The sequence below is a fragment of the Hemibagrus wyckioides genome, linkage group LG25 (assembly GCF_019097595.1).
Source record: "Hemibagrus wyckioides isolate EC202008001 linkage group LG25, SWU_Hwy_1.0, whole genome shotgun sequence".
Lineage (NCBI taxonomy): Eukaryota > Metazoa > Chordata > Actinopteri > Siluriformes > Bagridae > Hemibagrus > Hemibagrus wyckioides.
In genome coordinates this window covers 19688889-19703971 of record NC_080734.1, presented here as the reverse complement: position 1 = coordinate 19703971, position 15083 = coordinate 19688889, and the positions used below count along the sequence as shown (strand labels likewise).

Below are 15083 nucleotides of genomic sequence, written 5' to 3'. Positions count from 1 at the left end.
GTGTTTACCATGAGAGTTTTTGGGAACAAGTCACTTTGCCACAATGGCTCAGACACTGCACTTTATCTGCTGGGTTTTATCACGAGTAATACGTTTCTGCTGGAATTCCAAAAGTGTCCATCCTCAAGCAGAAGTGCTGAAATTAAATGTACAGGGATGTGGAGGTGCTCCTACTAACACAATATGCTTTCAAATGCATGCAGAGCTCTGAATGTAATCCATCAGCCTCAGGATGACTATCGAACATCTTTTCTCCTTCTTTAATACTAAATTGGAGTTCAAGATGGAGTTAGGGCATGCATGTCAATTCAAACATTTTTTTTTAAAGCACAATCCTGCTGTTATGCAGATTTGACAATCAGAGGCTGAGGATTTTAAGTAAAAGAAAAAGAAAAGCAGTAATGTGGTTGTTCTGGTGGAGGAAATGAGGGAGTGCTTTCAATACCGAATGCATCAACGTTACCTTCATCTTACTAAGCAGGGTCCTTAGCGCCCGTTTCAGATCGGGCGTCTTCTCCGAGGGCGAGACAGCCTGCCACTGGGAAGGAAAGGTACACTGAGAGCCCAAAAGTGGCTTCCACACCGGGGGAAAGGATACAAAATGCTATAGTATGGGTATGTGTGGTGGTGTAGCAGGAGCTAAAGGCTCCAGTGGAGGCGAGTTATACAGTCAGGTCCATAAGTATTAGGACAGTGATTCAATTTGGGTCATTTTGCTTCTGTACACCAAACAATGGATTTGAAATGAAGTGATTAAGATGTGATTGAAGTGTCAGAGGTGTGTATAAATGACAGCCTCGTTTACTTGTACCGACTCTACAGACCGCATACTGAGACTTTCCATGAGCAGCAAATACAAATCTGACACTTAATCAACCTTTTATCTCGTAATTCTTCATATAATAAGAAGGAAGCAGTCCACAACTGAATAATTACTATTCAGCTGTTCATTTCTTTTGTTAAACTCCTTCAAATAAAGCTGAAAGTCTACACATCTTCATTTCAAATCCATTGTATGGTGTACAGAGATAAAATGAACAAAACTGAGTTACTGTCCAAATGCTCATGAACCTGGCTTGAAAGGGATGGTGAATGAGAGCCAGACGTGTATAGTTTGGCCAGGAGGGTATTGGAAAAATTCAGGCATGACAGGACTGGATATATGACTATACTGAATGAAGAGTACGCTGAACAGGAACCTGCTGGTAGAGTACAAACTAAGAGAAGAAATCAGTTTTTAGTATCAGATTAGTTCTTGTTAAGGAATCTGCTGACATGATGTTTTACATGTTTGAAAAAAAGTTATATTGTATAACCTATAAGATATCTTTCTAATGTTTTTTGAATAGACATGTTGAAGGACAGTCTGTTCCTGACATCTACAGAATGAATGATGAAGTGATTTTCCCCCATGGAGATGTTTTTTCTATCCACCAGAATGGAAGACATGAAGTTTCATTTTCATAGGCTGGTTACTCAAGTTACTCACCTCCCGGTCAAACTGAGAAAGCGTTGCGTCTCCTACATCCATTCCTCCGCCTGAGGACAGAGAGCTCTCAGACGGAGATGTCATGGTTTGCCGCTTGGAGCTGTAGCTACTGCTCGAGAGCTCCCTCCTCAGGGCACTGCCATTCTGAGAAGAGGAACCTGAGACACAGAGAGACCGAGATAGCAAAAAAAAGATTTTACAATTTAAAATACTTAAATATTGTTTCCAAGTAGAAGTACCTAAACACTCATTCTTCAATCTTTCAAAACAGTAATATATTGACATTCAAAATTAATTAGTAGTTTGAGTTTTTATTACTGCACTTCAAACATTATTGCAATATTTGCATTTTCTACAATGCAAATCTTCCACTAGTCATTCATACAACTATCTAATCAGCCAGTCATGTGGCAGCAGTGCAGTGTGTAAAGTCATGCAGATACAGAATAAGAGCCTTAGTTATTGTTCACATCTATAGGACTGAGGAACAATACGATCTCACCGGTGGCACGGTTGTTGGTGGCAGATGGCCTGGTTTGAGTATTTATATATATATATATATATATAACTGCTGATATTCTGGGATCTACAGTCAATAGGGAACAGTCTCTAGAGTTTACATAGAATGGTAGGAATAACATCCAGTGAGGGTCAGTTCTGTGATGAGAGAGATCTGAGAAGAATGGTAACTCAAACAACCACTCTTTACAACCGAGGTCAGCAGAAAAGGGTCTTAGGATGTACAGTGTGGCAAATCTTAAGGTCGATGAGCTATAACAGCAGAAGGAAATAACTTGTGTCAGCTCAGAACAGGAATCTGAGAATACAGTGGACACAGGCTCACTCTAACGACTGGACAGGTGAAGGCTGAAAAACCAGGTGACCAGATAATGTTTAATCTAATGTTTTGATCCTTATTCTGATTAACTAAAGCTCTTGACCTGCAGTATTTATATATTCTCCCTGCCATCTGTAAGAATTATGCATTGCAGCCTCCTTGAGCATATGCATAGGATATAGTAGCACATGGTAGTATTTTAAATAAAGGACAATAGTGTGGTAAAGATGTAAAAAAAAGTGACTCATTATTACATGCATGACTGAAATACACACAAAGTGAAAGAAATATCACAGTGCTTAAGGACTTATAGGAGAATGATATGATGGTGTCAGCATGTGGAAGATGCAGAAACTCACGTATACCCAGGCCACTGCTGGCGCTCATGGAGCGACCGGGTTCACTCCGATTCTTTGCTAAGGACGGGATACTGACTGAACCACTGAAGCCAGACCGGCTCTCCTGAGCACGCACGTTCTACAGAAGTGAGAGCAAGATAAAGAAAATTCACTGGAGAATTTGTGTCCAATTTAGCCTGAGTCGTGTTACATGTGCCTGATGTACAAATACAAGGTTAGTAGAGAGCACACATATTACTCCTACCATCGGTAAGTCCTTAAGAATCTGCATGCCATCTCCAGGTCCCATGTGAGCCACATGGTTGAAGTTAGTGGGGTTGGAGATCAGCTTGCTTCTCTTCTCAGGGTCCCTCAGCATCTCTCTAAAGACATACACAGGACCTTAGTAAAACACTGCAGCCAAGATCACTAATGCTGCTAAGAATGGCTTATAGCCTGTGGGGATTAGTTGGCATAACATTTGCTTGACTGAGCTTTCATAGAAATATTGACAAATGCTGTTACCAGTGATTTTAATGACTATTTTGCTCATAGGGAACATGCAGAATGAACAGCATCAGCTGATGCATCGATAGCCAGATATTTGACACTCACTGTGATACTGATCATAGTAAATTAATGCAATAATAAACTACATGAACAAATCTGTGTTGACATCTAACTATCACAATTATATGGGGTTCTTCCCCAAACAAAGTTGGAACCACACAATTGTACAAAATGTTTCTGTATGCTGCAGCTTTACAAGAGACTCGAACCCTTTTCCAACATGACGATGCCCCTGTACACAAAGCACAGAGCTCCATGAAGACATGGTGTGTTAATGTTGTAGTGGAAGAACTGGAGTGTCCTGCACTGAGCCTTGACTCTGACTCAACCCCACTGAACATCGACTGAACCCCAGACCTCCTCACTCTTACAACATCAGTGTCTGATCTCACTAATGCTCTTGTAGCTGAATGATCACTAATCCCCACAGACACACTCCAACATCTAGTGGAAAAACTTCACAGAAAAGTGGAGCTCAGTATAACAGTAAAAGGAGGACGTTCAACAAGCACATATTGGTGTAATGGTCAGATGTCCACCAACCTTTGGCCCTATAGTGTATCTTCACAATTGTCACATTGCATAAAATTACATTTTATGAAATATGTTTTCAATGTTAAATGGCTGCTAAATGTACAGACTGGTGAAAGCACAAAAAATCATCTGTTTGCTCCATTTATTCACTGAAATAGGCCAGAAACAGGCCTTTTTGTATTAAACTACATTATCTCACAACAGCTGTGTTCTGATATCCCTTATCACGTAGTTATCACACCCTATTTAATCAATAAAGCAAAGGAGTACAATAACATATCTACCTCTCCTTCTATATAAAGAGTAAAGGGATGTTGGAGAAGAGTGTTTTTCACAAGTGTACATATTTTCACAGCATATAATTGTGCTTTTCAATGATATTCTTTTTCTTCTGTAGAGTATAATTTAGTGTAATAATGAATATAATTAAACACCTGCTGTGTACGACCTAAACGGATACTGCAGCTGTGTCATAGTGCTAATGAAAGTTTGAACATCTAGTGAGGCAAAAAGGCAATCTGCTCAGCAGTACAGTGAGACATGTAAAGCTTTTGTAGTGTGTGTGTGTGTGTTTGTGTGTGTGTATGTGTGTGTGTGTTCGTGTACCTCCTTTGTTGTAGTCTCTCCTCCTCAGGTATGCGGAATGAGAAGCGCCTCTTGTTGTTCATACTGCGCACCATCTGCTTGCGGCTGTTATCTGACACCTCTGGCACCACCAACTCGTCTCCCTCTGACAAACACACACAGATTACAGACCAGAAACACACACCTCAGACTAAACTGAGGTAAACTGAGGACTGCCTGTTACCTGCTGTCTTGTTTCTGAAGTAGATGAGCCTCACTGTTTCTGAGCCGAGGAGATTCAGAGAGCCGTCCGTGTTCAGAGGCCGCATCTGCGCACATTATATATGTTTAAACAGAGAAAGTTCCCAATATGATACACTGCTACACTTTAAAAATGTTGAGTCGCAGATGAATTACTCTTACTGATTATCAACAAATGAATGAATCTTCCTGTGGTTAGGATTCAGAAAAACAGTCACCTTTTTTAGTGGAATGGTCTGAATCCATTCCATGGTGTTGACGTCAAACACGTCCACTGCGTTCTCGCTGTACACTGAGAGGTAGGGGGCGCTGTAGCCTGCAGCATGTTCAGGAAATAGGACAAACGTGAACGAAATCCCTTTCCACAGTCACATAATCCATGTTTAATTTCTTACTTTTTTAGATATTATCTGTATACACCACTACATGAATATTCTAAGAGGAAAGGTTGTATATAAACTTGACTATAATCACAATATTAAAAGGTACTGTACCTCAGTCTTATCTGATCTGATCTGTACTAAAAATGACATCTTAGTAAGTAAAAAAATAACTTGCATATAATAAAATGTATCTAGGATCTCTTGTTATGGGATCAGATTATCATATATTAAATCTAAGATTATTTGATCTATGTCTAGATATTTTTACTCATTTCAAGCTTTAATTGTGTTTTTCTACTTTTTTTTGCTTAAAATTGAAAAAAAAAAAAACCTACATTAGATTTTTGCTTAGATTTGCTTAAGGCAGGTCTGATCCACTCACAGCAGGAGGTGGGGACAGCAGGCCACATCAGCTCCATCTGACGTGAGCGTCGGCCATGGAGGTCCACACAGACGCCCACACAGCTGAAGCACAGCAGCAGCTCCTTGCTGGTGATTTCCACGGCGCACATTGCGTCCATGCCCTGCTGCGTGATGAAGGCCAGCGTGTGATCGTCAGGGTGCAGGAGGCTAACAGGAGGAGTGTCCGAGTGCAGGCTGTAGCGCATGAAGCCGCCCTGAAAGCCCACTACAAGATATTCGCTCAAAAACATCATCCACTGCACCACGCCTGGCACCTGCAACAATGGAGGGACACGTAGGGTAATTTGAAATAAGTGTAGTTTGGGGGTTCTCTTATAATAATCTTATAATGAAGAGTGTCTGTATTCTTTATGACTCCATGTGACATCTTGCACAAGCGTACGCTGCGGCCTATAAGCATGGCCATACATGACTTCATTTACATTTCAGGCATTTAGCAGACACCCTTATCCAGAGTGACTGGTATTTTATCTCATTTTACACAACTGAGCCATGAAGGGTTAAGGGCCTTACTCAGGGGCCCAGCAATGGCAGCTTAGTTGACCTGGGATTCGAACTCACAACCTTCCAATCAGTAGTCTAACACCTTAACTACTACCACATCACCTTCCCCTTCCCAGATTACACTCTCACTTTCTCGTTCATAGTCATCAGCTTACTGATCACTACCACCTGTGTCCAAACACACACACACACACACAGACAAACACACACACACACACACACACAGTCCCTATTAAAAGAGACCTTCACACTCACAGCAGTTGCAAAGTTTACCTTCAGTGTGTCTTACAAGCCTTTTTACTCTGCCATCCTTTACCTGGTTTACGAGCTTGTTTGTGCAAGTTACTTGACCCCATGTCTATTTATTGATTTGGATTTTTTTTCCATTGTGTCAACTTCATTTCTCTCATCCTCTCTGTTGTGACTGTGGGCTAGTTATAGAAATATCTATTGTCTAAAATAATAACCAACTTTCCACCACACTGCTCTCGTTCACCATGTAAAAATACCCTCGTGCTGGTGCTTACCTGAATCTCTCGAAGGCGCTGGTGCCGTGCTTTGCTCTTGTTGAGCTCGCAGCAGATGACCTGACGCTTCATGGCCACACACAGGCACATGTGGGATCCATGGCGAGATTTTCCTGAAGTCAGCAGCTGACACCCTTTAGTCTCGAGCAGCTTGAAAGAGTCGGTGTCGCGTCCGTCAAGACCGACCATGGGCAAGAGACGCACGTGACGGTTCCTGCCTGAGATCACAGCCAGCAGCTGCTCTGAGGGTATCAGCTCCACATGGTGCACTTTCTTATTGTCGCCCACTCGGATGATCTCTGTGTGACGAGTGTGAACGTTCAGTTACAATCAAAATCTAGGAATTTCACAGCTTATGAAGTCTCTATTAAACATAATTGTATCAGTACACTGTTACTTTGCACACAGGAAAGGTCAATTCTGCAACATTTAAAGAATCTAGACACAATAACGTACCATCTTTGGTGACATGGACCACGTAAAGGCCTTCCTCGTTACCTAGAGCCACACGCTCATGGTCTAATGAGGATAAACAATAAAGAAAAACATTTACTAAAAAGCACATTAAAGTCTTGAATAAAAAAATAATTATAAAAATGACAGAAGCCGTGTAGTGTCGTAGTGTTGGGTGTGACGTAGTGCAGCACCTATAATAGCAGCAGTCTGGGTAGATTTGATTAGAGGCAGCGTGCAGTCGTAAGCTTCTTTGGGAACGTAGACAGAGCGATCCTTCAGCTTGTTCTTCTTCAGAATGCGGTGCAGCTCAAGCAGCAGACTGACCCACTTGGTGCGCTCATGATCGCTATCAGCTAGAATCAAGATGGACGTCTTCTGGCACAAGGAGGACAGATAAGACGCCGTTACCTATGGAAAAGACAAAATACAAAATAAAGTTTTAAAATAAAAATTTGTATTAGTTTCTAAAAATGCAATCTTTACAAACAAATTAAAATAATATGTGATTCTGAAAGTTAAATCGTGGCCAGAATAAACATTAGGATTTCATTATGAAATGAAACAAATGAGATACAAGCTACATTTTGGGATACATTTCCATATCTCACAAAAATTACATAAAAGCAAAAAAAATAAATCTATTTCTCTTAGTTCTAAAGAAAATATTATTGACTAATATAGCGCAAATATAATTATTTTCATTGCTTTTGGTTGTAGATCTAAACTTTTTAGGATGCTCCATTATACCATATACAAGGTTTATATGAAGCTGACAGAGTTATTAGATATATTCTTGTACACACACACAGCAAAATGCTCAAACCTCTTACCCGGAATATACAGGGGACGTCCTTCCTGTTGGCGTGAATGACATCCGAGGCCAAGACGGAGCTGACCGAAAACTCTTCATCCCTGGACAAGCAAAAGGAACATGTGTGAGATGTCAAACAAAATACTGAAAAAAAACCCGATTTGTTGGCTCTGGAGCTCCTGCTCACCTCATGTCTATGACCTGGCTCACTATCACACTGGGCTGAGTAGTTTTGGCTTCACCGAGCTCATACAGAAACAGCTTAAAGTCACACACTACAGCCAGTGCCCGCTGCCAGCCCTTCTTCACCCCTGTGGGCTTGGGCACCTGAGGGGCACAACATGGCACTGCTTAATCACGTCAACTTCTTAACATCATCAATAAGTATCACACACACACACACACAGACACCAATACACACACACAGAAAAACTGTCATTGTTTAAGTGGTGAAGCTTTAAGGATGGGTGATGATTTCCTCTGAGATATTTTAAAACTGTAGACATATAAAAGTTGTAACAACCTTTGTGTGTCATGAACTTTTCTGTTTTTTCTGGTAGAGTCATTCAGCTTTTTTTCCTGAAAAATGACCTGCTATTTCACCTTTTAAAGGACAAACAGTAGATCCTGAACAAGACTTTATTCACTAGCACCACCTAGTGTACAGAAACTGTCCAGCGTTTTTAAGCGAGGTTTTATTCCTGCCTCAACACCAATCATGAAGACCTCTGAATGCTGTATTTGGGTCAAAGCTCACCCGCACATAGCCCTCGTAGGCTGTGCCAATGCCTCGCAGCGGGTCGATACCCAGCGGTCCTTTGGTCTGGTCAGAAGGGATGGGGCATACAGAAGGAACCTTATCAGCACAATTTACGTGACAGGAGAAATTACACACTGAAAAAGAGAGCAGGCAGAAGATCATTAGAAATGACGAGGCATTATCACAGGAATCTTAAAGAAGTCTACATGGGGATGATTATTATATTAATGAATCGTCTATCAACTTACTAATTTCTTGATTTGGCAAATTTACTGGGCAACTATGAATAGCTTGAAATGAATAGCCTGAACACATAATCTCTCTCTCTCTCTCTCTCTCTCTCTCTCTCACCTTCGCATGTGCAGCCCTGCCGCATGAGGCCGACCATCAGCGAGGTGCAGTAATTACACTTGGTGGGGACGCTGAAGGATTTCACTGCAAACTGATGCGGCTTGGGCTGCAGAATAGAGGTGGTGAAGTTTTACTTTAATATTCCCTCACAGTTACAAACAAACTTCTTCACTTCATCATGCAATATTTTACTTTTCATGATTTAAAACCAAATAATCCAAATAATCCATACAAACCAATTGTCTCATCACTGGGGAGTATAGTTAACTCTACTATCAACAATCTAAATCATATCAGCATGTCTGTGGTTGTTCAGTTTCAGAACTGAGGCTGTGGCAAAACAAACTGTGTGATATTATGTTACTTTTGCTCATTTATTTTCATCACAGTTTAAATAAACACACATTTTAGTTTACAGTAACATCATTACATCATTACCGGACACATATTGGACACACTGAGTATCAGAGCTCTATTATCCAACGTGAGTGTAATCCACGTGCTTACTTTATTACAGCCGTGTTCTTGGCTGCTGTAGCTGGATCTGCTAGTCGGGGTGTGAAGACGTGACGAGTGATCCACCAGCTGCGGAAAGATAAACCCCAAAAATGTCAGTGGAATTCAGTAGATTTCAGTAGATTTAGATTTTTCAGTAGAGAATACAGTATTTCCTAGGATGTGAGTATGCTCCAGATTACCTCGATCGGCTCCATGTCACTAGCAGTGGATGGAGAGCGTGAACGGGACATGCGACGTGATTTGGAATCTTCATCCCGTGATGGAGTGTTATAGGGAGTAAAGTCACCTGAGTCGATCTGGAGAAACATAAAGGTGGAAGAAGTGAGAGAGAGAGAGAGAGAGGGGTGAGAGGTCTCCAAATCTGATGACAGTGCTTATTAATGTACATTGCTTATGAATAATTATTAACAGTCTTATTTGTTGTTAATAGCAAATTAATTATAGTTCATTTGTAGAAAACTGAATTGGGCTTATACACTAGATAACAGCTCTGATTTAATTAGATTTGTCTAGAGCTAAACGTGGCATGTGATATGATCCACTTTATATAGTATGAATTACAATAATTACCTATTAAGCCTATTTAGAGAATTTTTTTAATCATTTCAAGCTTGTTGAAATAGCCTTTTTCTACTTCCAGATAAATGTGTTCATGTTTAGCATAGCTAGAAAGTACCAAAATTATTTGACAATAGAATAAGAAAATGTAAAGCTCAAAAAATTCTAAAAATCAATCAAATCTATGGCATTCTCAGCACATCAGTGACATGGCCATGCGATGAGCTTTTAATGGTACGTGTGAATCAAGCGGCTGTGTTGGGCTAAGAAACAGTCCACTAGCTAAGGTCCAGCTTATTTTCCTGTAGTCAGATCCTGACACTGATCAAGGGGGAATTTCTGAACACCTACAAGGTGCTCTATCAATACAGCTGCTCCTAATAAAGAAGCCAGTAATTGTTTAAATGTTTAAATAATGTGTTTGATAAACCAAGTAAACAGGTAGTAATAAACCATGCCTAGTAACAGATGGACTACAGTAAATAACTGTAAATAACCTGCCCTCTGTATATGGAGGGCACAGGTACGAAGTACTAAAGTGGCCATTAAGTAAATGTAAAATGTTCTTCTTGTAGTATTTTCTTAGAATAAATCTACTTCAATTATCAATTCTTTTACATTTTCAGTGTGACAGACCTCAAGCTACTTAAACACAAAAACATGGTCATTTCTTCTAACTTTAACAATAATTCTGATGCTGATGCAGGTTAATATGACACCAAACAAACAAGATAAATGAGAAGTAGTCCAGGAATAATAAAATGTAAACAGCCATTTTTCTGCAGTTTAACGATTGCATTAGCGATTGAATCTTTCCTCAGTGCTGGATTGTGTTTCCTCAGTAATCAACCTACCAGTGATTTAACTAATGAATTAACTAATGTCCAGCCCATAACCCAGCATTTAAACACGTATGTAGAACCTGTGGCTCTTTGGTTCCACCCACAGAGCTCAACAAATTCAAATGCAAAGGCTTCAAGCCAAAAGAAACACAAACCACCCCGAAAAATCCAAAACACCCCACATGCAGGACAAAAGGGGAAAAGGATCCAACCACAAAACCATGAACCACAAGCCAGGGCATGCAAACACCACATGATAGCAGATTTCCAAATGCATCAGACGTGGGACAGAAAAAGAATAATGACTGAACCTCAACCTTTTTTTTTTCATGCAATCGATTACAGACACAACCAACACTCATGCCATAAACAGAACACACAAATATGAGCGGAGATCACAGGACCCGTGAAAAACGCTCAGCAACAAGACTCAAGAGTCTTACACGTCGGCCTTTGCTTCCTGGACCCCATGATGGTGAGCGCTATGAAAATCGAACAGAATTAAAGATATGTTAGTCTTATACATATACAATGACAACAGCAGAGTGTTGAAGCTGTAATTCAGGGTTTGATGAGCATTCTGGAGCTGATACAAGGGAGAAAAGTCAGAAAAGACTCTTTGGAGGCTCAGAGTGTTATGAAATATGTTAGGAAAAATAATCAGTGCTGGAGCATTGAGAGAGATGAGGACCATCACAAAGCAGTCTTTACCACACTGAGGCTGATTATTTTACAATATCAGCATCTACCACCACAGTCATTTACCAACAACAACACTTTTTATTCATCAAAAACACAGCATTTTAGTTTCATACCTATTATGTGTTTCATTCCTACATTACAGCAGTAATAAATGGTCATTTTGTATTTAGACCCTCTTTATTTCTCTCTCCTTAAGTTAATAAGACAAAAAACAAATAAAAACCCACAGCTTGTCATTTTACTGTGAAACTACAAGCACAAACTGATTTTACAAACAAGTTTGTATATCCTGAAAAAGTTATCTAATATCTGGTTTAATTATATAGCAGACATATGACCATTAAGAATAATCCTATACATATTTCCTCACTGGAAGCTTGAAATTGTTTTCATTTATCGGCATATAATCTAAGAAACCTTATAATAAATAAACACTTCAAAAAAGCAAAATTATTTGGCAACAGAATAAGACAATTCCAAGCTTGGAAATTTGGAAATAAGCCTAATCATTTTAGATTTATTTCAAATAAACAAAATAATGAGTTAATACCCAAGACATTTTTATTACCAATATATCATTTCTTGCATTCATGTCCTGAAAACTCTCCCATGGTGGAAAATTTACTGACTGATATTTCTTTAGAAATAATTTTTTAAATTTTCCTTCCACATGTACAGGTGGGAAGAGTGAGAGTGAGCATGTGGTTCATCTGAGAGAGTAGAGTCAGATACTGTATTTTTTCCAAATTCTGCTCATCACAGTGCTCTAAATGAGCTCTACCAGCCCTCTTCCACATACATGATGTCACAGTTCTCTATCATCAGCTAGCCATGCTTTAATTTAACAGGAGAGAGACAGAGACAGATTAATGAATAAACCTGACCGATTTTGCTCTCTTGGACAGGCCACATATGAATATCATATGGTATTGTACTGGGATTTATATTTGTCTGGTGTTGACAGGAGGGAATGACTTTCTGCTTCTATCCTGTTCTGTTGAATCTCTAAACTAATTTCTGCTACCACACTTTCTTTATATAAATGTTAAACACCTCCTTACAGTGAGCATCATCATATTAACAACAATTCATTTTTATATGTTGAATAACAACAGGATATAATTAGTTTATTGTTGAATGAGTGGCTACTACGGGATTGATAACATTAGAATGAGCGCTTTAATGTAAGAAGGTGATTTGTATTAGAGCTGTCACACTTCTGCTATTAGAAAAAGAAATAATCAACACCTTCTGACCAATCAGATTCCACAATAATGTAGTGTAATGTAGTTTGTACATGTAACATGGTTCAGGAGAACTGCATGAGGGTTTCATGCACATATTCATCAATAAACAAGCACTAACACTCTTAGTGCTGACTGAAACAAACAGACGTGTGTTAAAGTCTGCATTTTGGAAAAAACAAACATGGAATGGCAACAAAAGTCTATGCAGAAGCTTCAACTTACATTTTCCACATACGCAATTAAGGAGGATGAAGAGGAGGAAGAAGAAGGATAGTCCTGATGGACAGTGAAATAAGAGAGAAAAAAAGGAAAGGAAGGAAATAAAGAAAGAACAAAGAAATGAACTGAATAAATGTATGAATGCTGTACTGGAATAAAAACAGAAAAAGGGCAAAATGCAGCAGAAAAACAGTAATAAAAAATAAGGAGAATATGACATTAAATGTCAGACATGTGCAAGAGAGCAACAGTAATCTGTTTGTGGTTCTGTATTGTGTTAATCTGGAGAACAGACTGTACAGATTTGTCACAAGCATTAAACTCACCTCAAAGTGATCTAGCACAGAAGAGGGAGCGTTCAGGAAAGCCAGGAAGGAGTTCTGAGAATCCTGATGCTTAACACCTGATAACAAAACCATCTCAGGGTCAGAGTCACACAGAACAGGAACCTTCAAGAGCACATATTCCCTCAGCTGATAATTATTTTCCCCAAATATTCTATTTAGAGCTAACAAAAATCTATGTTGTATGAAAATCCAAACTCTCTCAGAGTGAGCTTGTCTACTTATGTAGAATACAGTATACAGTCCCCTCCAAAAGTATTGGAGCAACAAGTCCAATTATTTTAGTTCCAATTGTTTGGGTTTGAAAGCAAAATATGAAAATGAGACAACAGATCAGAATTTCAGCTTTCAACTCCTGATGTTTACATCCAGATGTGTTAAATAACACGGCACCCTTTGTTTGAACCCACTCATTTTTAAAGTGTTCAGAAATATTGGAACATGTTCTCCTAGGCGAACACCATTGAAAACAGCATGTCCCAGGGGGAAAAAGTGGAGGTCAGTCACCAGACCTTAACCCAACAGCAGCATTGGGAACAACCTGCTGAAGAGGAGACTGAAGGGAGAAAAAACCCTGAACAAACAACTATTAAAATAAGCTGCACTACAAACCTGGAAAAGCTTCAGGATAAAGCTTCAGGATTCTATCAAAAGTAGAATCTAACAGTTTTGTGATCACCCACTTGATCCAGTTATTGCAAGCAAGACACATGCAACCAAATATTAAGTGTTATTATGTTTACTTCAAGACTGTTCCTCTTTTTTAACCTCCAAAAAAAATCCAGATGTCTTCAGTTAATAAACTTGCCAATTTGCCTTGCTGTTCCAATAATTTTGGAGGGGACTGTATACAATATACTGCATGTATTATTAATATTAGTACAGTAGTAGTATTAGATCTGCTTCACAATACACACACAATACAATGAATTTAATGTCAAAACTCATTCACAAACAAAAATATCCACCTCTTCTGCGACGCAGATCCTCCGTCTCCTTCTGTAACCTCTCAATCTCAGCCTGCAGCATCCGGTTCTTGTTCTCAGACTCCTGCAGCTTACTGGCATAATGGAACGAATTGGATATAATTTAATAATATATGATGTTGTTGTAAGCAATTTGCAATATTTTGAGAATAAAATGCAATTTCTCTTTTAGCAAAAGATACAATTGCCTTCAATTTCATGTGTTTTTTTTCTCTAAACAAACACAATTTCTTGTCCAATCGAATCAAGTTCTAATAATAATAACAACCGGGTGCTGGTGTAGAAGAAGATTATGTATTTCCATTTGTAAAGTATGAGTTTACTTTAAATTGCTCTACAATGTTCTAGTCTGTCATAATATTATGACTTTATTCTTAGATTCCTTATTCTGATTATTACTGGTTTTTCCTCATATGACTTTCCTTTTAAACTTTATTCTCAAAATACTGCACCATTTTCTCGTAATATCTTATGACATTGTTCCTCTAAATATTATGACCTTATTCTCAAACTACTGCCATTATCTTTATTTTTCTAACAGTGACCCTAAAACACTATTATAGTCTTCAACCTTAACACACGTAACAAGGCAATCATTTAAATGCTTTTTGCCTGAATCTATTAATTGTAATCCTGACCTACCTCACTATAAGTAGAGTTCAATTCAAAGTTATCTTAGCTTAACTTAGCCCTCCAGATGAGAAACAAATCAGTCACATCCACCAACAGAAGCATCTTATTTCATTCTTTTTCCCAGCGGCCAAAAAATGGCGTTTCCTCCTGTTTGTTTGTGTCCATGTTCAGCACTGAAAGTCTTTGTCATGTCTGACTCCACAGTGGTGCTTAATATGAAGCTC

At 39.1% G+C, this 15083-nt stretch overlaps 1 protein-coding gene across 3 annotated transcripts in view; it reads right to left on the bottom strand.

Annotated features, from left to right (window-relative positions):
• cdc42bpab (CDC42 binding protein kinase alpha (DMPK-like) b) overlaps positions 1-15083 on the bottom strand; it is a 63484-nt gene that overhangs the window by 1530 nt on the left and 46871 nt on the right. Inside the window, exons 20-39 of one of the 3 annotated variants that reach the window (XM_058378878.1) lie at positions 14209-14300; positions 13223-13299; positions 11172-11210; positions 9508-9624; positions 9317-9394; positions 8810-8915; positions 8456-8592; positions 7886-8025; positions 7718-7799; positions 7079-7295; positions 6888-6950; positions 6432-6730; positions 5360-5654; positions 4813-4910; positions 4578-4662; positions 4376-4499; positions 2931-3048; positions 2687-2804; positions 1490-1647; positions 464-538 (exon numbers count right to left, since the gene is read on the bottom strand). In XM_058378878.1, coding sequence (XP_058234861.1) covers positions 464-538; positions 1490-1647; positions 2687-2804; positions 2931-3048; positions 4376-4499; positions 4578-4662; positions 4813-4910; positions 5360-5654; positions 6432-6730; positions 6888-6950; positions 7079-7295; positions 7718-7799; positions 7886-8025; positions 8456-8592; positions 8810-8915; positions 9317-9394; positions 9508-9624; positions 11172-11210; positions 13223-13299; positions 14209-14300 — 2518 coding nt within the window. The remainder of the gene's footprint in view (positions 1-463; positions 539-1489; positions 1648-2686; positions 2805-2930; positions 3049-4375; positions 4500-4577; positions 4663-4812; positions 4911-5359; positions 5655-6431; positions 6731-6887; positions 6951-7078; positions 7296-7717; positions 7800-7885; positions 8026-8455; positions 8593-8809; positions 8916-9316; positions 9395-9507; positions 9625-11171; positions 11211-13222; positions 13300-14208; positions 14301-15083) is intronic. The other 2 variants (XM_058378879.1, XM_058378880.1) reach the window with 2 other exon arrangements.